The 26,051-nt window shown below is 46.8% G+C and overlaps 2 protein-coding genes across 2 annotated transcripts; one reads left to right on the top strand and one right to left on the bottom strand.

Annotated features, from left to right (window-relative positions):
• Positions 1–635: 635 nt before the first annotated feature.
• On the top strand, positions 636–9,427 carry RIIAD1 (regulatory subunit of type II PKA R-subunit domain containing 1). The gene is made up of 4 exons (XM_054993756.1): positions 636–732; positions 2,923–2,999; positions 6,636–6,682; positions 9,163–9,427. Exons 1-4 carry the CDS (start codon positions 649–651, stop codon positions 9,234–9,236), a joined length of 282 nt encoding a protein of 93 aa, XP_054849731.1. The 5' UTR covers positions 636–648; the 3' UTR covers positions 9,237–9,427.
• Positions 9,428–13,887: 4,460 nt separating this feature from the next.
• MRPL9 (mitochondrial ribosomal protein L9) lies at positions 13,888–25,754 on the bottom strand. The gene is made up of 7 exons (XM_054980321.1): positions 25,609–25,754; positions 24,054–24,213; positions 20,015–20,139; positions 18,331–18,381; positions 16,640–16,741; positions 15,504–15,587; positions 13,888–14,358 (listed from the first exon to the last, which is right to left on the bottom strand). The coding sequence occupies exons 1-7, from the start codon at positions 25,684–25,686 to the stop codon at positions 14,236–14,238; spliced, it is 723 nt and encodes a 240-aa protein (XP_054836296.1). The 5' UTR covers positions 25,687–25,754; the 3' UTR covers positions 13,888–14,235.
• Between the last annotated feature and the right edge of the window lie 297 nt (positions 25,755–26,051).

The raw sequence follows: 26,051 nt of genomic DNA, 5'->3' as shown, positions 1-26,051 counted from the left end.
GAATTGCAACTGATCTCCAGGCCTCAGAAATCAGTTCATCTGGAGAAAATAGTGGCATTGGAGGATGGACTCTATGGCATTATGCTCTAATGAAGTCACACCCCACCTTCTCCAAGTTCTATTCCCCCAAATCTCCAGGAATTTCCTAAAATAGAGTTAGCAATCCTAGGTCGGGACGTGATTACTGGTCTCCTGTGATTGAGGGGGAACTAAAACCCTCTTGACCCGGCTCCACGGACACCTTTAATCGGCTACCAGTTCCCATCTCCTGGGATCTCTTGGTTGGCTTAAGCAATATGGACTGCCGCCTTGAGTTTTATATCTACTGAATTTTACATCTTTTAATGTGATTTTATTACATGATGCTATCCACCCTGAGCCTGCTTGCGGGGACAGCAGATGGTAAATTTAATAATAATTAATAATTTATTTTTTAAAGCTAGGAGTGGGAATAAAATGGGTGGAGGGAGCAGTTATTCCCACCCCTTCCAGTCCCCCCCTCCCAAAATAGGAATGCTAACAGGGAAACTGGCCCCACCAACAGCCACCTCTCAGGGCCAGCTCTGCTTTGTTGGCAAGGCCGAGGCAGCGGGTAGCAACCGTCTCCCTGGCAACGCTAACAGCAGCCTGCCTGCCTGAGCCGGCAAGATGGTTGACGTGGGGTCAGGGTTGGAGATTTCGGATTTCGGTGCCCTCAATGGAGGCCAGAGGATGAAACTGCTGAACTTCAAGGTGGGTGGAAGAAAGGAGACAGACTGTGGTGGCGCTTGCCCTGCGCCCCACCCATGCCAGAGACACACATGGCCTCACATTGTGCCTGCTGTTTTCTATGCCCAGTGCTTGCTGGGTGAATATTGATTTTCTGGGCCAATTCATAGCTCATGCAAAGAATTTTATGATGTGCGGAGGGGGCTGCATTTCTTGTTCCTTTCCACAGGACACTTTGTTGTTTAAATGCATGCAAATGTCAAGAGGGAAAGCATGCACACTTAACCACAAAGAGGCAGGGGAGAGAGAGAGAGAGAGAGAGAGAGAATGAATGAATGAATGAAAATTAACCAGAAGGTTCTCTTAGTTCTCTGTTTAAGAGGGAAATCCGACTGCCAAATTCTCATGATTCATTTTATTTATTTTATGGCTTTTCTTACAAAATCTCACAAGAGAGAGCGAGACAGTGTCTCCGAAGATTGGCTTTGAATTATTTGCTATTAAAACAAGGACGTCAGAATCCATCGCCCCAAGGAAAGATGGTTATTGCAATTCATTGGGGTGTTTTCTTTTCTTTCGCAATAAGCCTTAATTGGTACCAGACGGCCTCACGGTTGAGTTTTAATGTGTTCTGGGGCTGCCCGCCTCCAACGGTTCCTTTCACAGTATGGTTTGGAGGGGTCTCTGTTCTGCTCTAAAAAGCATGGGGGTTTTTTGGGCACGGGTGGGTGTCTGTCTTTATTATTCTGCAAGCCTTTGGTTTATTGTGCTTTGAGCACCATTTCCCATGTTGAAATGTCTTGCTATTATCATGTTTAAATCCATACAACTTCACCTCCCTAACTGTGAGTGCAACAGAACAACAACGTTTTTATTTTGCTTCATTTATCCCCACGAAACCCCCGTGGGGTAGGTTAGACTGAGAGGGTATGATCGGCCCAAGGTCACCCAGCAAGCTTTCGTGGCACAGGAGGGATTCGAACCTACATCTCCCAGAACCTGGTCCGACTCTCTAACCCCTACACATGAATCTGCACAGATTCAACAGAGCAGTGTGTGGGACACAGGGCAGGGCACAACCTTTCCCCAAATCGGAATCCTGCAGCTTTTGTACCGATGGATAAAGTCCATGCTCCCCCCATCAGTCTAGCGTGGGGCTGTGTGCACTGAAATTTCAACTTTTCCTGAGGAAGCACCTGTTAAGTCAGGGGGCAGCGGCTACCGCACTTCCGGTCTCTGTGCGTTTTACACCAAAAGCACCAATGGAAACATGAGCGCACCTCTTCCATTTAACACAAGATGTGTGTGTGTGTATACAACAGAGGCTTACAGCAACACTGGATATAACATCAAATTGTCAGGGTGATCCCATACAGCCAACTGTCAGTAGGTTTAGGGACAGACTCAAGTAATTCTTCACACACAATGTGTAATTCATTCATGTGGCTCGGAACCATACAGTACAGTGCGGACCACACTGTTAAGTGGCTGTTTGAAAAAGGGTTAGATAAATTCAGGTGCATCAACAGCCGTTAACCAGGACACCCAAGTGGAACTTCCATGTTGAGAGGCAGTCTACCTCTGAATGCTAGGTTCTGGAGTCAAGCCACAGAAGAAGACCTTTGCCTTTGTGGTCTTGCATGCCAGCTTCCCGAGGGCATTTGGCTGGTTGTTGTTGCCCTCCAAATGCCGAGTAAAGTTATTGCTGTGCAATTCCTTTCTCCCAACAGTACATAACCCCTCCTTTTCCATAAACCCCCACCACATTCCTTGTTTTTCTCAGCTAAGCTGATCCTTCACATCCCTCAAACCACATGCAATGTTCATCAACATTCTATTGCTGACATTTTCTCCTTCCGAAACCCACAGCACCCCAGCCAAAATTTATTTTAAAAATGTGGTGTAGTGGCCATCACACACTCTCAGACTAACCTGCCTCACAGGTGTGTTGTGGAGATAAAATGGAAGAGAATGATGTAAGCTGCTTTGGGTCCCATTAAAGAGAAAGATGGGGTATAAAGGAAGGAAATACGTAATAAAAATAAAAACAATACTATGTAGTCAGTAATTTATGAGAGATAAGGAATTCAGGGGGTTTATTTATGATAAGGAATTTAGGGGGTTTAGGGGGTCTTACATGAATGATGTGTATTTTGGGGGGCATTTAAACATGGGCTTGTTAACTGCTCTTTGACCATCTACTTTTCCTGCCAGATAAACACCAAGATTGACAATGAGAAATACCTGCGGTCTCATAAAGAAGTGGCGTTGCTCTTGTCGGGATTTCTCAGGTAGGATTCTCATCATCTGTGACAGAAAAGCCACCTCGAGCAGATCTCAGGAGAGGCCGGCATATCAATTGTCTAAATAAATTCTAAATAAAGTTGTAAAAATGTAAATACGGAGGACTTGGTGTTGAGGCACAGCAGGACAGTTCAGCACTGTTCGCCACACTGTAATGCCTTTTTGGCACAGTTTACCAGGGGCTACCTTAAGGCTCTAGAGGAAAGGGCAAAGAAGAGAAGGGAATTCCCGGATTGGCAAAAAACACCAAAAAGGAACACCCCCCCTCACTTTGCAAGGGACTAAGAGGCTTTGCAATAAAAGGATTCAAAGATGTTGGCCAAGCGAACCTGAACCCTATGCCTCGAAGGCAAAACCACATTTAAATGAAAAATTCTCCTCCAGTTCTGCAAGACAGCAAACTCTTCCGATATTTAATTTTAAAACTTGCTCCCCTGCCTTATCCACCCTGCGTCCCAGGCAATTGAAATCATCTGATCCGTATAACAGAACACTAAAAAAGCATAAATGGTGCCGCCCACAAAAATGTCCCAGTAGCTCATTTAGAGCATCCGCAGATAAGGCCTGGGGATAAACTCAGGTCTAAAAAGGCCCTACAAGAGGCAGCACTCTTGCAGGCTGCTCACAGATGGGCTGCTGCTGCTGGTGCCATTTGTGCCTCCTCTGGGAGACTGTTCCATAAAACTGGTCCCTCCGTGACGACGACATGAGGCCTTTCCCAGAAAGTACAGACCTGGTGTGGGTGTGTATGTAATTCACTTATGGCAACTCCAGCAAGTCAACAGTTATAAGTTGCCTCTGGTCGCTGATCAGCTCCCTTCTGAAGGCAGGGCAACCACGGAAGGATCTCTGTTGAGGATCTATGGGAGGGGGCTATGAAGCCACTTTGTACCAACTTAGACCCTGGATCAATTTATCTCAGGATTGGCTGGTTGATTGACAGCGCCTCTCCCAGGTCTCAGGTAGAGATAGGACAAGACCTGCTCTCTGAAACCCTTCGACTAGAGATGCTGAAGCACTGAACCAGTTTGGTGTAGTTGTTAAGAGCGGCAGGACTCTAATCTGGAAAGCCAGGTTTGATTCCCCACTCCTCCGCTTGAAGCCAGCTGGGTGACCTTGGGTCAGTCACAGCTCTCTCAGAACGCTCTCAGCCCCAACCACATCACAGGGTGATTATTGTTGTGGGGATAATAACAACACACTTTGTAAACCCCTCTGAGTAGGCGTTAAGTTGTCCTGAAGGGCAGTATATAAATTGAATGTTGTTATTATTATTATTATTAACCTGGGACCTTTTGCATATAAAATGGGAGTGCTGAATCATACTCCCTGCCCTGGCATGGGAAATGCCATCCCGAGAGATGTCTGCTTCTTATAATAACTGATGCCGTTTAGACACCAGGAGGAGATTTTTAAAATATATATATTAATCTGCTTCCGCTCCCATTTTTTTTGTCCTTCAGCGGCAATATCAGTTTATTGATTTCTACGTCCCAACCAGTTGCTTTTTCTATGGTGATTTGTTTCATGAGTGTTTATGACAAGCTGCTTCAGACAAAAACAATGTGTTCAGAAAAGCAGGGTAGAAATATTTTAACAAATAGCAAAAGAAAGCCATCTATTTCCGACATCCTCCTTGCTCATTGCAAAGATCTGCTGTATTATGTCGAGGCCTCGTGAACTGGAGAGAGGCTGAAGATCAACAACCAAAGGGATTCCTGAACAGTTCTCTCTCATCCCAAGGAAGCAGAGCACCTATTAAATTTTATTCATTTAATTAAAACTTCCACCCACCCCTTAACCACCAAATGTGGATATATTTTCACCAATGCCCCTCTGCTGATGCTGCCTGTAGAAAAAATGTTCAAATACATTTTTGTGCATGTGTATTTGCTGAATTCCTCAATGCTACCCAATCTTCGGCAGTTGCTAGTGTCTTAGGCCTGAGCGCCGAAGGAGATAATCCCGCACAGTTGAAGATTATTTAGTAGGGCAAACCAAACAAAATTAGAGAGCCTGACTGAGTAACTTCCATTGAAACACGCCACTAGGAAAGCAGCAACGGGTATGTTTTGTGAGATTTTTTCTCAGGTCTGGAACAACCAGCTGGTGGAGGAATCAATCAAGCTGTAGAAAACCTGACTGTAGGAACGAGAACAGCTAATGTGCTTGCAATTATAGGGCATGCAGGATTGAACTCTGATATAACAGAAGAATTTTGCTCCCTTTCTATCCCTTGCAAGTAGTTTGTAGGATTTAAAGGGGCAGAGAAGCTGGTTGAGTAGTTCTTCTTCCATGACATGACACAATGAAGCTATTCAGTAAAGACTAGAGATGGGCACGAACTGGAAAAATGGTGGTTCGTTGCGGTTCGTGGTTCGTCGCATTTCACAAACCAGCACGAAATCCCCCGGTTCACAAACCAGTTTGTTTGGTTCGTCACTTCCGGGGCAGCAGAAGGCCTGCAGAAAGCCCCCCCACATTGCCTAGGAAACTGATTGATTGGTGCCAGGCTGTCTGCACTGACAAACTGAAAAACAGAACCAAACAAACAGCTGTAAAATCATAGCGGCTCGTCACAGTTCATCAGAAAATGAGCTTCTACAGTCGGTTTATGAACCAAAAAAAATGGCCTGGTTTGTGACAAACTTTGGTTCGTATTTTGGTTTGTGCTCATCTCTAGTAAAGACCTTCCTAGACTTCAGGCAGGGATATCACAGTTTGAATACTCTTCTTTTATAAGAAAACACCTCCCACCACTCTCTGTGATATCCTACTTTTAAAAGTGCAATGTGAAAGTTTGTTGGTTTGAAATGCTGGGAAGTATTCCAAACTGATCCATTCCACCAGATCGCTGAAGTTTTGCAGTGCAGGATTTCACTGAAAATTTAAGCACTTTGTAAAGCCACGGAGGAGTACCAGAGCGATTCTAGGCACCTGGCTTTGGGGCAAGGGCTGCCTGCTGCCTACCACTGAAACTAGGGTTGCCAGCCTCCATGTAGTGGCTGGAGATCTCCTGGAATTACAACTGGTCTCCAGGCCACAGAGATCAATTCACCTGGAGAAAATGGCTACTTTGGGGTGTGGAACTCTATGGAATTATGCCATGCCAAGGTCTTTTCCCTCCCCAAACCCAGGTTTCTCCAGGTTTCACCCCCCAACCCTAGCTGAAACAGTTGCTTTAAATTTACAAAATTCCTGGGGTGTTACGTTACCACCTTGAGACAGCCCTTAAATCCTTATGAACTTTTCACCAGTTTCTTCCATCCACTTGGTAAGTTTGGTTTCCCCAATCTTTACTAATTGCTTTATTGATTCCCAATGAAGGAACTGTGTAATTCAGGAAAGGTCGTTTTAATTGTTATAAATATTTCCTTGGCTTTGTGGCAGCAATAGTTCCTTGTTGTTAATATAAAAGTCCCCTCCGCCCAGGTGGATGCAGATGTAAATTAAACGTTTCTCCTCCGCTGCTAATTGGCTTATCGATTCCCAATAGGAAAGAGTAATTTACCAATTTGTCTTGCGGTACGTTGACAAGAGCCTACAAAATCAACAGGGAGGGGGGGAAAGTGACTGCCTAAAAACTTCCTTTTAAAGTCCCCCCCCCCCATTATTATTTCTAGGGAGGTCTTGCTGCAAAGGCCAGAAAAGATCCAAGAGTTCGCTGCAGGTGAGAACTTTCTTTAATCTTTATCAGTAGACTTCATGGTATGATGGATACAGTCTGCCTTGGACAATGAACTTACGTGCAAATATACAGATAAGCCAGACCTACAAAAAGTATTTATTCAGGTTGCATCAAACTCCCTTTTGTTAATACACCCAAAGTGGCTAAAAGAGAGCCAGTGTGGTGCGTACGTGCGTGTATGTATGTATGTATGTATGTATGTACATCATTTATAGTCCGCCTTTCTCACTGAGACTCAAGGCGGATTTCACAGTAGGAGATTAGTACAACCAGTATCAAGTACATTTCAATACAGTATCAAGGACATTTCCATATAGGGTAAACAGATACAAGTTTAAAAGACATAGTATTAGCAAGAATCCAAAACAGAGTAGAAAAAATACTGAAGCAGAACATAATTAATTCTAGGACTGACATTAGACAACGTGGAGCACAGGTAGTACATATTTAAAGCAGCAGATAATATGTAAGGCAATATAGTGATGAAGTCTCTGGTCCCTAACTCATTAGCAAAGCATCTGAGACCCCCATCCCTACAAGACAGCCCTCCCGTTTGAGTAAAAAGCCTTTTTGAATAGTTCGGTTTTGCATGGTTTATGAAAAGCCAGGAGAGTGGGGGCTCTTCTGACTTCCTCACGCAGGTCATTCCACAGGATAGGGGCCACCTATCAAGATTTGGGAGACCCAGGTTCGAATCCCCATTCTGTCCAGGATGGTTGCTGGGTGATTTCGGGCCAGTCACACATACCCAGTCTAACCTACCTTACAAGGCTGTTGCGAGGGTAAAATCGATGAGGGGAGGACAATGCTGTAAATCGCTTTTGAGTCCACTGTGGAGAGAAAAGCAGAATATAAATATCTGTTCCGCTAACAGTGTCGCTTTCCATTCACGCAAGAGGTTTTTCCATATGGAGCCAACCCAGTTACAGCGCAAAAACCAAAAGTGATCTCCGTACCTGAGAAAGCCTGTCTATATTTCATTGACCTTCATGTGGCTTCAAGGAATATCCACGAACATTCCAACTGTGGAAGCAGACAGCAGTTCACAGTTGAGTTTGTGAGAAGAGATAGCGGATCAGCAGTGCAAATCTCACCCAGGCTGCTGGGATAGAAAGAGCTATGGGGACAGGCCAAGGATTTGAAAGTCAACAGACATATTTCTGGATGTAGGGGGCCCCTTGGGAGACTAGATTCCAGACAGAGCAGCTGTCTCAAGAAGAGAACCTGACCTCAACAGGTCATTCATAAGGAGGGAAGGAGCTGAATGTTAGGAAAAACTTCTTCACGTTAAGAGCTATCCAGCAGTGTAATCAGCTGCCTAGGGATGTGGTGGGTTCCCTCTCATTGGCCGTCTTCAAGGATCAGCTAGACGAATTCTTGTCGGGGATGCTTTAGGCTGTTCCTGCATTGGGCAGGGGGTTGGACTGGATGGTCTGTAAGGCCTCTCCCAATTCTATGATTCTAAGAACCAAGGTTTTAATTGGAGCCTGGCTGAGCACAAAAAAAGTGGGTTTTTTAATAATATTGGGGTTTGGCAGCATAATTTAGAAAAGGATAATAAAGCAAAGTGTGCTTTGAAACATGCACAGAGTGTCTAAGTACACGCAGAGTACCTTTCCCCTGTCACCGAGTCAACACAACACACGTTGGTTACGAATGAGCATTCCAGATCCCGACTCTTGCCAAGGCTTTGGACACACCACCTTTCAGAAATTAAGAAAAAGAAAGGTGCGTGTGTGAGAGAGGGATTTAAAAAAACAAATCAAACAAGGCTTGAATTCTGGCAACTGGCGTGAAGCTCAGGAGCAGCCAATGTGTCTCTCACACACGTTGCTGTCAGAGCGGCAACCAAGAGAACGCACAGTATAGAGGGGCCCGTTCAGTCAACGATGGGAGGGGCACAAGGCCCCACTGTCCTTACCTCCTCTTTGGAATGCATTCCTCTAAAGCAGACACACAAGCAGGGCTTTTTTTCAGGGGGAACGCGGTGGAACGGAGTTCCGGAACCTCTTGAAAACGGTCACGTGGCTGGTGGCCCCGCCCCCTGATCTCCAGGCAGGGGGGAGTTTCCATTGCCCTCTGTGCTGCCTAGCGGCACGGAGGGCAATCTCAACAACTCTCTGTCTGGAGATCAGGGGGCGGGGCCACCAGCCATGTGACCGTTTTCGCCGAGGGCAACCCACTGAGTTCCACCACCTCTTTTCCCAGAAAAAAAGCCCTGCATACAAGTATACAGAAATGCTTTCTCCCGAGTTGGAACATGGCCCAGCCAAGCCAGGTATTGCTTGCTCTGACTGGCAGTGGTTCTCGGGTGGCCAGAGGTCTTCCCCAAGACCTATTCCCGGAGATCTTTGACCTCCAGATTGAACTCAGGGACCTTCTACATGCACCAGGCGGGGGGGGGGGGGCGCTATCACCCAGTTAGCACCTCTTCTCTAACTCTCCTGCTGTTATCATTTCAGACTATTTCACCAATCCAGAACTCCCCAAGAAAATCCAGCAGCAGCTGATGGAGAAAATGAACCGGTCTGTGTAAGAGCCACTGCCAGATCTATTGGAGGAAGGCCCTACTCCCCCGATGTCACTCCCCTTTTTGGAGTTCCTTTATCCAAAAGGTCTCCAAGACCACTCGCTATAGCAGCCCAGGGTGTTAACATTGATTCTTCCGAATTCCTTGTAACTGCTTCCAATCTGGCTCCCAATAAAGTCAGCCTGACCGAGATGCAAGACAGCCTGCCTCTTTTGAGAACAGAGTGTCTGCTCCCAGGCAGTTACCTACACAGTAGACTTAATCCAAGGACCCACAGCTCAAGAGGGGGGGAGGTCATGATCTCAGCCCACTACTCAAACTACACTTCCCAAGATTCCCATAGCAGCTGAATTGGCCTACAGCCAATCTAGTTTTGGAGGGCACACACTACCTTTCAACAAGGATTAGAATAAAGAAATGGGATGGAGTGAAAGGGGCGGGGGGCATGTCTTAGATTACCTTTGTGGCAGAACTGCCCTTAAGCACTGAAGATCTGCCTTGCTGGGTCACACCGAAGGGTTGTTCAGAGTGGCCGAGTAGGCCTGCAAACTGGCGTGGCAGCCAAAACCTCCTGTCTGCTGTTGTTCTCTGGTAACTGGTATTCACAAGGAAGGCAGTAACCCTCTGATCAGGTCCCATTTTGCACTGGGAACATTTGACTACGCAGTTTGGGCAGAAGATACAGTGACGTCTACTTCACACGCATCAGGGCCAGCTACTCAAAAAATGAATTATCCACCCCAAAGGGTCTCCTCCTCTCAATCGTATTAACCTCTGCACGGTGGGCAACTCCAGAAAGCCTAGCCCGGGGGCTATTAACGAGTCACTATAATCTGCATGGGGAATAATGCATGAAGACACCGTAGTTTTGGGCCACACACCCACACCGCATGGGGCCCTGTCCCTTTCCTAACCTTGTGCCTTCCCTGGCAGCTCATGGGCTGGAGCGATCTTTAAATTGACGGTGTCTCAGCCGAAGTGCACAAATCGTTGGCCTACACACAGTATTTACTCAAATGCAAGACTAGTTTTTCTTCAAGACTATTACAAAGGAGAGGGGGATCTTAAATTTACATACAACTTATGTCCAGTAAATAAAAATGTTTGTATTTAATACTTGGGGTTGTCTTATATACAGCATCATCTTCTTTTCGAGTAAATGTGGCAGGTGAGAGGCTTTTAACTACAGGAGCCCAAATCTCTCTGGTTTCAGAGCCCTAGACTCCACCACGGATCGCTCTTGCCTGGCTCCAGGTCAGACGTATGCATCCAACCCAACTGGCTATAAGTCCTGGAGCTCAATTCTTCCTAAGAGGGAGTCCCCGAAGACTTCTCAAATGGACCTAAATGACACAAACTCACCTATCCCTTTGAGATTACAGACCTTCACAAAACTGGATCCACCGCTCACCCAAGGAGCGTAACACAAAGGAAAATACAATGGTAAAAATAAGTTTTTTGTTCCTCAGATGCACAAAACTGGAATTTGGAACAGGCCTTCTTCAACCTCTGCACTGTGGGAGTGGGCCACTCTGCCACTCCTTTGGCAAGGATACCCTTGTCTTGGCCAGAGTGCAAAGGTAGCAAACTGACCCCAAGTAGAAACAACAGCACGGCTTCCTGTTTCGTCTACCTGGCTCCTTAGTCCCTAAGAAACATTCTCCTGTTCCTTTGTGCTCCAACACGAGCTTGGCTTATGTTGCAAGGACCACTGTAGAGTGGGCACACCTACCCTGGTGGGCTGGATGCTGGTGTCAGCCCCAGGCGTGTGCGACCCACGGGAGGGCACAAGGCGGGCGAAACGTGAAAAGGCCAAGGTGCAGAACGTGGGAAGGGAGGGGTCCGTCCAAGAGGTGTGACTCTCTGCTGCCACCTGGTGGAGTTCAATGGGACAGGGTTACACAGCCCTCCAGACATTTCCAAGGCGCAGGTGGTGGAGGGGAGGGGGGTTGTTAGCAAAAATCTAAGGAGTTGGATCGGAAGGACCTGAGCTTACCAGCAAGAAGGGGGATCCTGTTCTTGGTACACTACGGCTGGTGTCCCCCACCCTGGCTACTGCCCCACCGTCATCACTCGGCCCCTGAGCCCCCTCCAGTAGCCACTGATGCTGGACTTGAGCAGGGCTGAGAGATTAGCAGGCAGACAATTCTCTGCCCCCACTAGGTACCAAAAGAGAAGCTGGGCAGTGGAGCCTACAAAGAACCAGGCAGAAGGGAGCCCGAGTCTGTTCTCTTTGGCAGGCCGGGCACCAGTCAGCAGGCCCAGTCCTTTAGCCACTGGCACCATTTTGCCCCGAAACCATCCTAATCCAGACTGAAGTTCCACCTTGGGAATCTTGACTCTGTGAAGAGGGCCACCCCTCCTCTGCCGTCAGCCCTCCATGTTTCTGAGCATCCTTCCTCCCTTGGCAGGATCTTCCTGCGACATTATCTCAGGAGTCACCTTGACGAGGCGGGACGTCAACCTTGCGATAAGTGATGGGCCTCTTGCGGCAACCGTCAAGCGCGCCCGTGAATATTCATGCCCTCTCCGACAAGTCTCCCTTCTCCTTCCCACGCCCAAGTATCATCACGTAGAGACTTAATGATACTTTTGGCAGCTTTTCACATTTTGCTTTTAAAACAAAACCTTTCCCGCTATCCTCCCAGGGGAGGACAGGGGTGGGGCTGGAGCGCCCTTCCTTCTGAAGTCCTTTGAATTAGGGAGAGTCAGAAGTCGAGAAAGCTCAAGTTTCCTCTTGGGAGGTTTTGGGGGGGGGGGCGGTGATGGTGAAAGAAGGCACATCAATCATTTGAAGGGTTGGCTCCAACGGCAGGATACACCAGGCCAGCCGTGGCAGTTGTGAGACGTGAATTATTCCTGCGGGCAATTAGATGGCATCGTTAATGTTGGAGGCCAACATTGCATAATAAATGACTTCAAAAGACGGGGCCAACCCTCAGGTCTCCACCAATGCACAGCAGCTTGGTCTCCTTGACACCGAGCGTTGGTCGAGCGCTTTACTTGGCATGATAAAGGAGTGACGTTCACATAGGGAAAGGTTCGCTATAAGGTGTTCTACGTGGGCTCTCTCTGAAGATGGCTTCAACCTTCAACCACTTGGCAACCCATGTCCAGAAGACACGTGCGTCTGCCCAAGATCTTCCTCTGGCTCACAGCTAGCCACATCCAAATTCTGCACTGAGAAAGCGGAGTTCTGCGATTGTCACAGATTACGAGAGTTACTGTGGTCATCTCTGCTTAAGTACCTTGCGCTCCACCGTAAGGGACTGCCACAGTCTTGTAGGTGCTACTGAACTTTTACTCTTTTCTACTGCCACAGACAAACACAGCTACCCATCTTGGTTTACCTCCACTGTAAGGATTATTGAGATGTCGTATGCAAAGAGTAGGTAAAAAGGTAAAGGTAGTCCCCTGTGCAAGCACCAAGTCATTACTGACCCATGGGGGACATCGCATCACAATGTTTTCTTGGCAGACTTCTTACGGGGTGGTTTGCTATTGCCTTCCCCAGTCAACTACACTTTACCCCCAGGAAACTGGGTGCTCAGTGCAAAGAGTAAGCAATGCAGAAAAGAAACTTCAGGGTAATAGTATTTTTAAAGACCTGCACTGAAACATTCAGATGGTTATTTTAAATTGAGAACTTCATCCCCCTTCCACGCTTCAACTCCTCCTATGGCCCTCTCTTCTTCACTTCCTTTCCCTGGACAACTCCTTCATCTAACCTTCCTTTTCCCAGGTGGCTGCTCCTTCTACCTACCCCTCGTATTCCAGGATACTCAGCCAACCTGCCCCATATCAACTTGTCTTGCTCTCGGAAGTTCTTCTTGCCCTTGTAGTCTGAGGGACGCTGCAGTGGTGGCAGCCAGGCTACGGACTAACCTTGTACTGTGTCTCCACGTACAAGAGAAAGCAGCAGTGTCCAATACCCGTTATATTCTTCCAGTCTTGACAGCTGTTTTTAGTTTTTAGTGCTCGTCGTCTGTTTTAATAAGTGCTCTTTTATTTTATTATTGGTTTTTATATTTATCATGGCTTTATCCTTTCTGTGAACCACCTTGAGGGCCCCCTGGGAGCAGGATGGGGAGAAATATAAACCTTTTAAACAAATATAGACTCAAGAGGAATCAGCTGGTGGCAAGTCAGTAACCTTCAGCGATCAGCCAATGGCAGGGAGAAGATGTCTGCTCGGTTCTTTCCAAAAGCTTCATCACAACCATAAAATCTCTTAAGTTCATTACAAGGTCAGTCTTGTGCCAGGAGAAACTACTGGTGGATGGCACTATGGCCCAGTGGGAAAATACACAACTTAGCACAGGCCAAAAAGACCACTAAGTGGGCTCTAGATCCAATCAAGCCTGAATTCTCCCTACAAGTTAAAATGACAAAACTGAGGCTATCGTACTTTGTTCACATCATGAGAAGACAAGAATCTCTGGAAAAGTCAATAATGCTAGGAAAAGTGGAAGGCAGTAGGAAAAGAGGAAGACCTAAAATGAGATGGCTGGACCCAAAAAAAGCAGCCATGGCCTCTAGCTGGCAGGATCTGAGCAAGTCTGTTAATGATAGGATGTTTTGGAGGTCTTTCTTTCATAGGATCGCCATAGGTCAGAGGCGACTTGACGGCACATAACACACAAGCGCAGGCAAGAGATAACGGGTGGTAGAAGTATTTTATTACATTATCATTCACAACAAGTCCAGACTTCTCCCGTTCTTGGGGAGAGGCATGATCTGGTTTAATAATCTTACCCAGAGCTGGTTTGATAACCTAACCCAAGAGAGAAAATCCAGTTGTTGGAGAGGAAGGCTGGATGGAAGACATTCCTGTGTCCGCACTCCCACCACCTTCTACTTATACATATGTCTGGCTTGCTGTCCAGACTCATGGAGATAACGGGCTGCACTTTGAGCGCTGTGAAAACAGATGTCTTTGAGCGCACTGTGTGCGTTTGAGAGTTTCCCACCCATAGTTCTCTGGGGCTATCAAGCGCATCTGGGATCATGGCCTGGGTGCCGTGGCTTGCTCTTCCTGCCGTGCCAGCCACTGCATATAGCGTCTGGTCTTGGGTTGCACGAAGTTCACCACAGACATGGGGACTCGGACAGTGTCTAGGCCATTAACCTGTAACACATAAGGAGGCAGAGATGGGATCCGAAGCCCAGCCAGCAGTCCCTACTCCCTGCAACTAAATTGACCGTTGTCTACAAGAGAGGAGAGAGACTACAAGGCCTCTGATGGTGAGACCATTTTTTAAAAAAAATTTAGCATGTCACCTAGCCACCTGTCCATTTTCTTCCAAAAAAAGAAAATTAGGGCCTGCTAGAATAACAGACTGCAATGACTTTGCCCAAGCGGGCAAGAAAGATGCTGCGAAAAGTGAGACAGAAAAGACAAAAACAGACGTTTTGCACAGCCTGCCACCTTTAATTTTGGAGACAGTTTGTCATTCCGTATCTTCCATCAAGTCCTTCTATGAAGATATCACTATTTGAAGGACTTCTCCATGTCTTGGTGACAACAGCACCCAGTCCCCACCTGCGTATCAGACCTATTTGTATGCTTCGCAATCACCACATCTTGGATGAAGAGGCAAAGACCGCCACGTCTAATATGATTGGAAGAGCGTCAAGTAGGAACGTAGCTACGCAGAGCTGAGCAATTGCGAGCACATTCCTGATTGCTGGGTGGAAATTTAGCTAATAAAAGTTAACAAATTAAATAAAGAGATTAATGAAGCGAATATGTGGCAGGTGACAACGGAGGACAGCTTTGAATTTCATGGCCCAAAGCATCGTTCTGTGCATGTTTCTATAATTCAGGAACGTAAGAAGAGACCTGTTTAGGCAGGCAGTGCTTCCCCACCCCTAACTGAACGTGGAAGTTTTGTTTAGCATCTAAAATCTGGACCTCCTATGATCAATATCTGATTAAATCACATGATCAGATGAGCAATTTTTGGCACCGTGCACAGAACAACACCCTATAGGCTGCAGGTTTTCAAGAGCAATAGCTCTCTTCGTCATGCCTCTGACAAAGAGAGCTGTGGCTCTCAAAAGCTTATGCTACAATAAAGTCGGTTAGTCTTAAAGGTGCTACTGGACTCTTTTACTATTTTGCTACTACAGATTAACAACGCTAACTCCTCTGGAACTATAGGCTACAGTGGGCTGAACTTGAGTGTGAAGGGATATTAAGAAGCCGCAGCAGATTTGTAACAGACTCGGGAGAAAACCTGGTCCGTAGCACATGCAAAGCACAGTTCTTACCGTAACTTCGCACCAGTATTCACCGTACTGTGTAATGGGCTCATCTGGCAGTTTCACGGCATACGGGGGAACCATGATCCAGAGCTAAAAGCAGCAAGACACTGTGTTACTCCCATGAACTAAAACTTGCTTTTACAATGGGGACATTTTCAGTCCAGCAACGTCAATCAAAAGTTCCTTTCCCTACAGAGGGAGTTTCTCCCTTTCCAAGGTTACACGTCAGAGGACATTCACCGTTGGGAACGTTCTTCTGGGCCAGCTATCCTCCAACAGGTCCCAGGACGGCCTTATCGTATGCATTAGCTTCCAAGTTTTACTCTCCTCTCTGACCCTCTCCAAGAGGCCCACCCTTATTATTTAAACATCATCCCAAAAGCGTACACGACTCTTTAACGTAAGCAAAAGACAGGCTCCTCGCTCAAAGAGATTACAATCTGAATTTAGACAAGGGACGGAAGGGTGAAGACAGGGGTTTGGATCCTGCCGGTCTTCCAGTGCAAAGAATCTTCCACTTGGGGCAAGAAGCTTTCCTATTTGATGGAAAATGTGGATATAGCAGGGAATGAAGAGATGCTGCCACATAGGTATTCTGGGAGGGAGCTGCAGAAGAACGGGCTGAGCTGTAAGCACAAGCCTCAGAGCTAAAAGCAGCAGACGCGGGGTTATGCCCACGAACCAAGCCTTGCATTTGAAATGGGACATTTTCACCCCAGCAACAACAGCGGAGAGGTCTTTTCCCTAGAGAGAGAGATTCTCCCTTCCCAAGGTTACACATCGGAGAACTCTCAAGCGGAAAGGGCAAGGATTGTAAATGGGACGGTATCAGGATATGAGGGCATCTGGTCTTGGCTGCCTCTGAAGGAAGGGCAGAGATTGGAAGGGGCTATGGCAGAGGCACATGCTTGGCATACAGGCGTTCGGTGCCATCCCAGCTTAAGGCTCTGCCGAAACAAGGAGTGTGACGATTTCCCTTGTCTGAGATGCTGGAATGGAACAACCAGACTGGGAGGGCAATATGGGGCTGGGACGGGACTGTTGGTCTGGATACATATCAGGCTGGGCCTTGCACCAAGCTCTGTTGAATCCCTCCAATCTAAGGGTGGGTGTGAAGTAAAACAGGGTACGGCAAAGCTCACGTTTCTGAGGAAACAGCGGGCAACGATCTCGTTGGTCAGCTCCCACTTGACGTCGCTCTTCATCCCCACCTCCAGATGGCATCTTTGCAGAAATCGTGCTGTCTAGAGGACAAAGGGATCATTAAAAGCAGCTCCCGAGCATTATACTGACCCAACCCTACGTGGTGGCTGGCAACAATCCCACATCTGCAGTTTAGTCCAAGCACATTCAAAATGCTGCCCCTCTGCCCCCCCCCCCCATTCACTCTGGGCCTGTTGGGACTCCAGGGGGCACTGAGTCCTGGGACAGAGAGGGAAAGACCACGTGGAGAGCAGCCCGCACCAGCTGGCCACGGAGGAAACTGGAAGGAAAATAATCCAACCCGACTAGCAAGGGCAGCTCCCCAAAGCAGCAGGCCAGAGGCAGTCGGGTGATCCTCCCTGACCACAATAAAATGATGATGATGATGATGATGATGATAGCATTTGATTTATATACCGCCCTTCAGGACAACTTAACGCCCACTCAGAGTGGTTTACAAAGTGTGTTATTATTATCCTCACAACAATCAGCCTGTGAGGTAGGTGCAGCTGAGAGAGCTCTGAGAGAGCTGTGACGGAGCCAAGGTCACCCAGCCGGAGTGGGGAACCAAAACCCGGCTCTCGAGATGAGAGTTCCACCGCCCTTATCCACGATACCAAATTGGGTCATCTTTGGGCCTTCCAGTCAGACTTGCTCACTGCTCCAAGCCGCAAGGAGGCTCTGCTAATCTGTCCCTTGCAAAAGTCAGCGGTGCCTCAGCCCTAACCCCAACCCCCTCCCCAGCACCCACCGATTCAACTACTACATCTACCGCTATCCTGAGGTTTATGGTTCTCTGCAACCCCACGTGGACTGGCACCTGCTAGAATCCCTGAGCAGTCCTTTTCACACTGCGCTCTTCAGAGCAACCGCTGGCTCATTCCTAAGGAGAGAAGGAGACCGGGCTGTGCCCCCGATGGCCAGAAAGCCACACTTCTCTGAACAGGAGTATCCTGTCGTCCGGTTGCAACCACTTAGTAGCGATGAAAGGAGTTCTGCACAAAGACTACTTCACATCTGGTTTCACAGTTGAGCCCCAATACATTACGACTCATATTTAGCAGGTCTCAAGTCTGAGCAGACTCGAACCAAGTTTCCCCCTCAAATACCTGAAAGCCTGACTGCCGGTCAGAAGCTGCAGGGCCAAGCAGTCCCTAACCAAGGCTGCCCTCTTCTTGGTTCCCCCTACCCATGCACAGGGCTTTTTTTCAGCTGGAATGCGGTGGAACGGAGTTCCGGAACCTCTTGAAAATGGTCATGTGGCTGGTGGCCCCGCCCCCTGATCTCCAGACAGAGGGGAGTTGAGATTGCCGTCCGTGCCGCTCTCAACTCCCCTCTGTCTGGAGATCAGGGGGCGGGGCCACCAGCCACATGACCATTTTCTCCAAGGGAAACCCACTGAGTTCCACCACCTCTTTCCCCCCCAAAAAGGCCCTGCCCATGCACAGGATGGCGATAAGGCAGCCAAGAAAGCAGGCAGCATTTCTAGTTAGATGCCGTCCTCCCCACCAGTACTGCCATGGACCCAGACTGACACTTAACCGGGTGAGGATTTGGGCTCCCTGAACTATCTTGTCTTTGGCTCCACACTGCGCTCTCTTCTTAGATGCCAGCAAATAGGCCCACTCACCCTTGCGCCGCTGAGGGTCTGGGATTTCTCCACCTTTCCTTCCCGAAGTAACTTGGCAGGGGGGGAGAAAAAGTGAGAGACAGTGCAAACGAAAGAACAAATAGAAAATTGTTCATTATTTTGAACTTATTAATTTTCTTAGGCTCAAAAACAAACAACAAAAACGGACCCTACGTAACTCCAACATTTCCCTAAATCCACCATGCCCCACTTACTACATTTCTTATTTATTTATTTCATTTACAGTCCACCTTTCTCATTGAGACTCAAGGCAGATTACATAGTGTGAGATTTTATGTATGTATGTATGTATGTATGTATGTATGTATGTATGTATGTATGTATGTATGTATGTATGTATGTATGTATGTATGTATGTATGTATGTGTCATTTATAATATTCCACCTTTCTCACTGAGACTCAAGGCAGATTACATAGTGTAAGATTTTATGTCTGTCTGTCATTTATATTCTGCCTTTCTCACTGAGACTCAAGGTGGATTACATAGTGTGTGATTATTACAATCAGTGGCAAGGACAAGGGCAGGCATTTCCATACAGTGTCAAGGACATTTCCATAAGCAATGTTGTAGGGTAAATGAACACAAGTTTACAAAGACATAGTATTAGCAAGGATCCAATATGGGGTTGAAGAATTGCTGAAACAGAACATAATCAATTCTAAGACTTACATTAAATAACATGAAGCACAGGTAGTATATAGGAGTACATATTTAAAGCAACAGATAATACGTAAGGCAATGGTGAAATCTATGGTTTCTAACTCATTAGTGAAACATCTGGGATCCCTTTCCTACAATAGCACCCTCCTAGCTGAGAAAAAAGGCCTTTTTGAATAATTCAGTTTTGATGTATTGTCGAAGGCTTTCACGGCTGGAGACCGATGGTTGTTGTGGATTTTCCGGGCTGTGTTGCCGTGGTCTTGGCATTGTAGTTCCTGATGTTTCACCAGCAGCTGTGACTGGCATCTTCAGAGGTGTAGCACCAAAAGACAGAGATCTCTCAACAACCATAATTCAGTTTTGCATTGTTTGTGGAAAGCCAGGAGCGTGGGGGCTCTCCTGACCTCCTCAGGCAGGCCGTTCCATAGGGTAGGGCCCACCACAGAGAAAGCCCGTGTATGGGCTGCTGTTGATTTCACCCATGTACAGGCTGGCACCTGCAAGAGACCCTGTTCAGATGAGTGAAGCTGCCGTGGAGGGACACAGAGAGGGAGGCGGTCCCGTAGATTAGTATAGTCAGTATCAAGGACATTTCCATAAACAATGCCGTAAGGTAAATAAATGCGAGTTTACAAAGACATCACATGAGCAAAAATCTGATACAGAGTTGAAGAAATGCTGAAACAGAGCATAAGCAATTCTAGGGCTGACGTCAGACAAGACAGAACTACCCAGTAGGATCATACCTGAAACACAGGTAAGCACGTAAGAGCACATACTTCAAGCGACATAGTGGTGAAGACTATGGTCCCAAACTCATTAGTGAAGCATCTCTGAGACCATTACAGGGGTTCAAAAAAGATGCAAGTTACTAGAGAAAGGAGGGTGAAGGGGTACAGGCAAGACCGAAGGGATACACGGCTGCCTCGTCTCCCCTTGGGCTTGATTTCGCACTGCAGGAGTGCCTGGATGCACAATGCATAACAACATGTGGGACTCACCCGCATTTCCTCTTCAAACATCTTCTTGTTTTCAGGAGATGGGTAAACGGCCAGATTTTGGGCAAGGAGTCTGTTGCGACCGTAGGACTTGTCCACAGAGATAATGTCACCGCGGGTTCCCAGACCTGCCAACGAAAACGGCAGAATGTTTGTGCCCAGAAAGCACGGCTCTCAGCCGGCCCGAGATGAAGCAGCCCTAAGAGAAATGAGTCAGAATGTGCGCCACCGATTTCCTCTGGGGTGCAATGAGTGACGAACCATACGGGGGAGAGGAGGGAGGAAGGCCCTGCCAGTTAGCCTGCCTGGCCCCATTGTTTTCTGCCCCTCTCCACTTCTGTGAGCCCATTTTCACTGACTTGAGTGTAATGTGAACAAAATTCAAGATCCATATTACCTTAAAGACCCAACAAGATTTCTGGGGTACAAGCTTTTGAAAGTCAAAGCGATCTGATAAAGGGACTTCAACTCACCAAAGCTTAGACCCTGGAAACCTTGTTGGTTTTTAAGGTGCTACTGAACTCGAGTCTTGCTTTTCTACTGCACACCCACGCAAAACTATCTTGACAGTAACGTAACACTGTTCTTCACTTTTTTTAAAAAAAGAAAAAAAGGAGAGTAATGTAATAAACAAACAATACAGATTTAGGTAAAGAACTTGTCTTCCTGAGATTATTTTTTAAAAAATTTTTTTAGCCCTAATAGTTGCGAATGATGGAGCACAGCAGAGAATTTCGGAAGAAAATCAGCCTGTGTTTTATAGACTGGTGGTGGAGAGTGCCCTCAAGTCATGGCTGACTTATGGACAGCAACCCCTGGTGGGGTTTTCATGGCAAGAGACTAACAGAGGTGATTTGCCATTGCCTGCCTCTGCAACCCTGTCGTTGACTGGCTCTGCAACCCTGGTCTTCGTTGGAGGTGAATTAATTACTAACCAAGGCCGACCCTGCTTAGCTTCTGAGATCTGATGAGATCAGGCTCACCTGGGCTATCCAGGTCAGGGAGTTTTACGGATTACAGCAAAACTTTAAACTGCGTGGACCATGAAAAGGTGTGGATGATGTTAAAAGAAATGGGTGTGCCACAACATTCGATTGTGTTGATTTGCAACCTGTACTCTGGACAAGAGACTAATGCAAGTACAGAACATGGGGAAACAAAATGGTCTCCAACTAGCAAAGGCGTCAGATAAGGATGTTATTATCTCTCTGTCTGTTCAACCTATATGCAGAAGGTATCTTAAGGAAAGCTGAATTAGAACTAGATGAAGGTGGAGTGAAAATTGGTGGAAGGAACATTAACAATTTGAGATACGCAGATGACACCACGTTACTGGCAGAAAACAGTGAAGACTTGAAACGGCTACTAATGAAGGCTAAAGGAGAAAGCGCCAAAGCAGGATTACAGCTGAACATCAAGAAGACAAAAGTAACTGACTGCTTAGGAATTACACAACTTTAAAGGTGACAATGAAGAAATTTAAATTGTTCAGGATTTTCTATTCCTTGGCTCAATTATCAACCAAAAGGGAGAGAGACTGCAATGAAGAAATCAGAAGACGATTGAGACTTGGAAGAGCTGCTGTGAGGGAGTTAGAGAAGATCCTTAAGCATACGGATATCCCACTGGGGATCAAGGTCAAAATCATTCACACTGTGGTATTCCCCATTACTATGGATGGATGGGAAAGTTGGACATGACATGAAGAAAGTTGATTCATTTGAAATGTGGTGCTGGAGGAAAGTTTTTACATGTACCACGGAAAGCCAAAAAGACAAATAAGTGGGTTCTAGATCGAATCAATCCTGAATTCCTCCTAGAAGCTAAAATCACAAAACTGAGACTATTTTACTTTGGCCTCATCATATTCTTATGATGAAGAAAAAGGATTATAATACACACAATAGTTGTAAAAGTTGTATGCATGAACAACGATTACTGAAAGCTCTGCTCGAAAGAGATGCCCCATGCATAGAAAAATAAATCACAAGGGAGAAAAATTAAGTTAGAAAGCTTTCTCCCAACTTCCTATTTTCCTGCGCATGTCAATGAAGCATTTTATTTATTTCTGATATTTGCATGTCATTTTCCCACACCAGTGTTCCCACAGCAGCTCATACAAGAATTCATTAATATTTCAGCAATATAATAAGCTAAAAATAACACACAAGTAAAACCTGTCAGAAGCAACCTAGAAAACCTACCTTCTCAAAGGCCTTGCACAGTTTAAAAAAAAAGATTTCACTGAAAGGAAGCAAGCAGATGTATTGTATTGCAAGCAGACATTCTGGGAAAGGAAGGGAATTCTTTCTATGGAGCTGGAAGAAGGAAGCCCTTCTCCTAGCTAATCTGTGAGGATACAGAAGAGATGGAGCAGAGCCAATCAGAGGTTCCCTGCAAAATTCAGGACTGAGTTATCTGCTGCCGTACATTTCTAACTTGCTCTCCCTGCATTATATTTCTAATTACTTAATACCATTTCTTGCATTGTTTAACATGCCATGCTTAATACTTATGCTACAATCCTAGTCTTATTACATTGTTTATAATATGTCTCCTTGTCCTATTGATGGTACCGACTTATATTATAATCCATCTTCAGTGTCAGTGAGAAAGGTGGACTACAAATAAAGAAACCAGAAGCCGTTTGAAAATGGCTTCAAAAATTAATGCCCTGCAGACACACTGAAGTATGCTTATCAGCCGCTGTTCAACCTTATGCCAGATGAATGTTCTAGACAACCCTATAGAGAGGGTATTCCTTTCTATAGCCTAATCCACAATTCTAAGCGGTACAGCTCTGACACAGGTGAGAATGAAGAGATACCTCTTCTCTTTATTTTATTTACGTTATTTATAGTCCGCCTTTCTCACAGAGACTCAAGGCGGATTACACAGTATGAGGTTAATACAATCAGTATCAAGTACATTTCAATACAATACCATAAGGTAAACAGATACAAGTTTAAAATACATAGCATTAGCAAGGATCCAAGACAGAGTAGAAAAAATACTGGAGCAAAACACAATAAATTGTAGGACTAACATTAGACATGGAGAGCCAGTTTGGTGTAGTGGTTAAGAGCGTGGGACTCTAATCTGGAGAGCCGGGTTTGATTCCCCACTCCTTCACTTGAAGTCAGCTGGGTGACCTTGGGCTAGTCACAGCTCTCTGGAGCTCTCTCAGCCCCACCCACCTCACAGGGTGTTTTGTTGTGGGGATAATAATGGCATACTTTGTAAACCACTCTGAGTGAGCATTAAGTTGTCCTGAAGGGTGGTATATAAATTGAATGTTGTTGTTGTTGTTATTATGGAGTGCTGGTTGTACATAGGAGTACATATTTAAAGCAGCAGATAATATATAAGGCAAAATAGTGATGAAGTCTATGATCCCCAACTCGTTAGTGAAGCATCTGAGACCCCCTCCCTACAATACAGCCCTCCCATTTGAGTAAAAAGCCTTTTTGAATAGTTTGGTTTTGCATCATTTACGGAAAGCTAGGAGAGAGGGGGCTCTTCTGACTTCCTCACACAGGTCATTCCACAGGATAGGGGCCAACACAGAGAAAGCCCTTGTACGGGCTGCTGCTGGCTTCACCCGTGTGCAGCCTGGCACCTGCAGGAGACCCTGTTTAGATTCAGCTGTGATGGCAGCGCAAGGCTGTATTGTCCAGGCAAGATTTTTCTTGACTTAGTTTAACTTAGTCTTAACTCATGCTAGCAAGTTTAGCACACAAACAAACTAGGCCTAGGCAAGCCAGAGCCACAGAGCTTCAATATCCCATCCAAAAATAGGGAGCTGATTACCTCCACATCCCTCCTCACTGCAATTCCTCTCGTTCAGAAATAAATATGGTCAGGATTCCCAAACACGAGAAATCCTGCAGGCGCCAATACAGCTGAGCTGGCAAAGCAGGCCCTCCTACATGTATATAATATTGACACTGTGTTTATAAACTGTTAAGCGATGACTGCCTTTGTGCAAGTTAAATGACTATTAAGATTTTGATTAATAAACAGGAATGATAATGAAACGTACCCTCCACAGACTCTGTGAGAATGAGCTCCATCGGCTCCTTCGGGCTGCATTTGGTGTCCTCGACCAGGCGGTAGACACGGTACCGGCGGTGCTTGCTTCGGGGCGGACGGCCGATCTTGCTCAGCGGGATCTTCCACCATCGTTCCACGATGACCGTTTCCTGCCCGGCATAGGGAGAAAAAACAGTTCAGCCAGGAGGACTCACCACCCCCAGCGTACTGTTCCTGAGCAACCTCTCCCCACCACCATCCCACCTCTGCAAGGGGGCAAAACCTTTTCCATTGAGCAGAAGCCCCAAGATCAGGTGGAGGAGGGATTGGGCTTTTGATTCCAAATTTTCAATCACAAAAATTCAAAATGTAGACCGCAAATGGCTTGAGCAGGAAATGGTGCCCTTGTAGTCTACAGTAGAAAAGAGCAAGAGTCCAGTAGCACCTATAAGATTAACAAAGAGTGATTCCGCACATGTTGGATAACGCACTTCCAATCCTCTTTATAGATCATTTGGAACGGATTTTTGTGTGTGCGGAACAAAAAATCCACCTCAAACGATTGATGAAATGCATTGAAAGTGCATTATCCAATGTGTGCAGAATCAACCATAATCTGTGGTAGGGTATATGCTTTTGTGAGCTACTGTAGCACAGCGGTTCAGCTGTGAATCAGGACTGTATTGGTTCAAATCCCACTTCTGCCATGAGCTCAGTAGGTGACCTTGGGTAAGCCACTCCTCTCAGCCCCAGCTCCATTGTGGGGAGAATCATAACACTAACTTGTTCACCGCTCTGGGTGAGGCATAGGGTTGCCAGCTCCAAGTTGGGAAATTCCTGGAGATCGGGAGGGTGGAGGAAAAGGACTTTGGCATGGCATAATTTCAAAGAGTCCACTCCCCAAAGTAGCCCTTTTGTCCAGGTGAACTGATCTCTGTGGCCTGGAGACCAGTTGTAATTCCGGGAGATCTCCAGCCACTACCTGGAGGCTGGCAACACTAGTGAGGCACTAATCTGTCTAGAAGAGCAGCAGATAAGCACAGTTTATTATTATATGAAAGCTCATACCCTACCACACATTGTGTTAGTCTTATAGGTGTTACTGGACTCTTGCTCTTTTCACACCCGGTATGTTCCTGCCCCACATGCATCCCCAGGAAACCCCCCAAACCTGCCAACTAGGGTTGCCAACCTCCAGATGGGGCCTGGAGTTTTTTTCGGCATCCCAACTGATCTCCAGGCTACATAAATCAGTTCCCCTGGGGGAAATGGCTGTTTTGGAGGGAGGGGGGGGTCTTTATGGCATGATACCTATTAAGGTCTCCCCCTCCCCAAATCCTGCCCTCTCCAGGCTTCACCCTCTCCCTCAAATCTCCAGGAAGTTCCCAACCCAGAGTTGGCAACTTTAACCTACTCCCGACAGCAAGGTCAGCCCCACATTTCCCCGGGCCCTAGGCGCTCCCCTCCCCACCTGCCCCACACTGACTCCCGCCAGACCCCCCAGGTTTGCCCCCTTGTTGCCCCACAGGAGCCCTTCCCTCCGCCCCACGGGCTCCTCTCCTCACCAGAAGGGGCGAGAGGCTGAAGGCCCGCAGCTGAGGCAGCCCCGCGGCGGCCGCCCTCCTCAGCGCCGCCCCGAGCATCGCTCCACGCGCGCCCCGACTAGGCCGCACGCAGCCTCGGCCTCGCGTAGCTCCGCCCGCCGGGCAAGGGGGAGGGAAGTGGGGCGGAGCCGAGGCGCGGCCTGAGCTGCCCGTCGTTAGGTTCGCTGCTCGGCGGGCCTCGTCCGGGCCTGGGGGAGGTCCTCTGTGCGTGCCTAGAGTGCTTTCTCTTACTCGACAAAGGCTCTTTTTATTTTATTTTTTATTTAATTTATTTATATCACACCGGCGATTGGAGCTCTTTTTCTTCCCCTGAAAGGAAGAAACGTTGCTTTTTTTTTTTTTAAAGGCAATTTGAGCATGGGCAAGAGCGTATTTCCCTCTAATTCTTTTTAAGAGGGGGGGGG

Source organism: Eublepharis macularius, chromosome 1 (genome assembly GCF_028583425.1).
Source record: "Eublepharis macularius isolate TG4126 chromosome 1, MPM_Emac_v1.0, whole genome shotgun sequence".
NCBI classification, from domain to species: Eukaryota; Metazoa; Chordata; class Lepidosauria; order Squamata; family Eublepharidae; genus Eublepharis; species Eublepharis macularius.
This window is presented reverse-complemented; position numbering and strand designations above follow the sequence as displayed.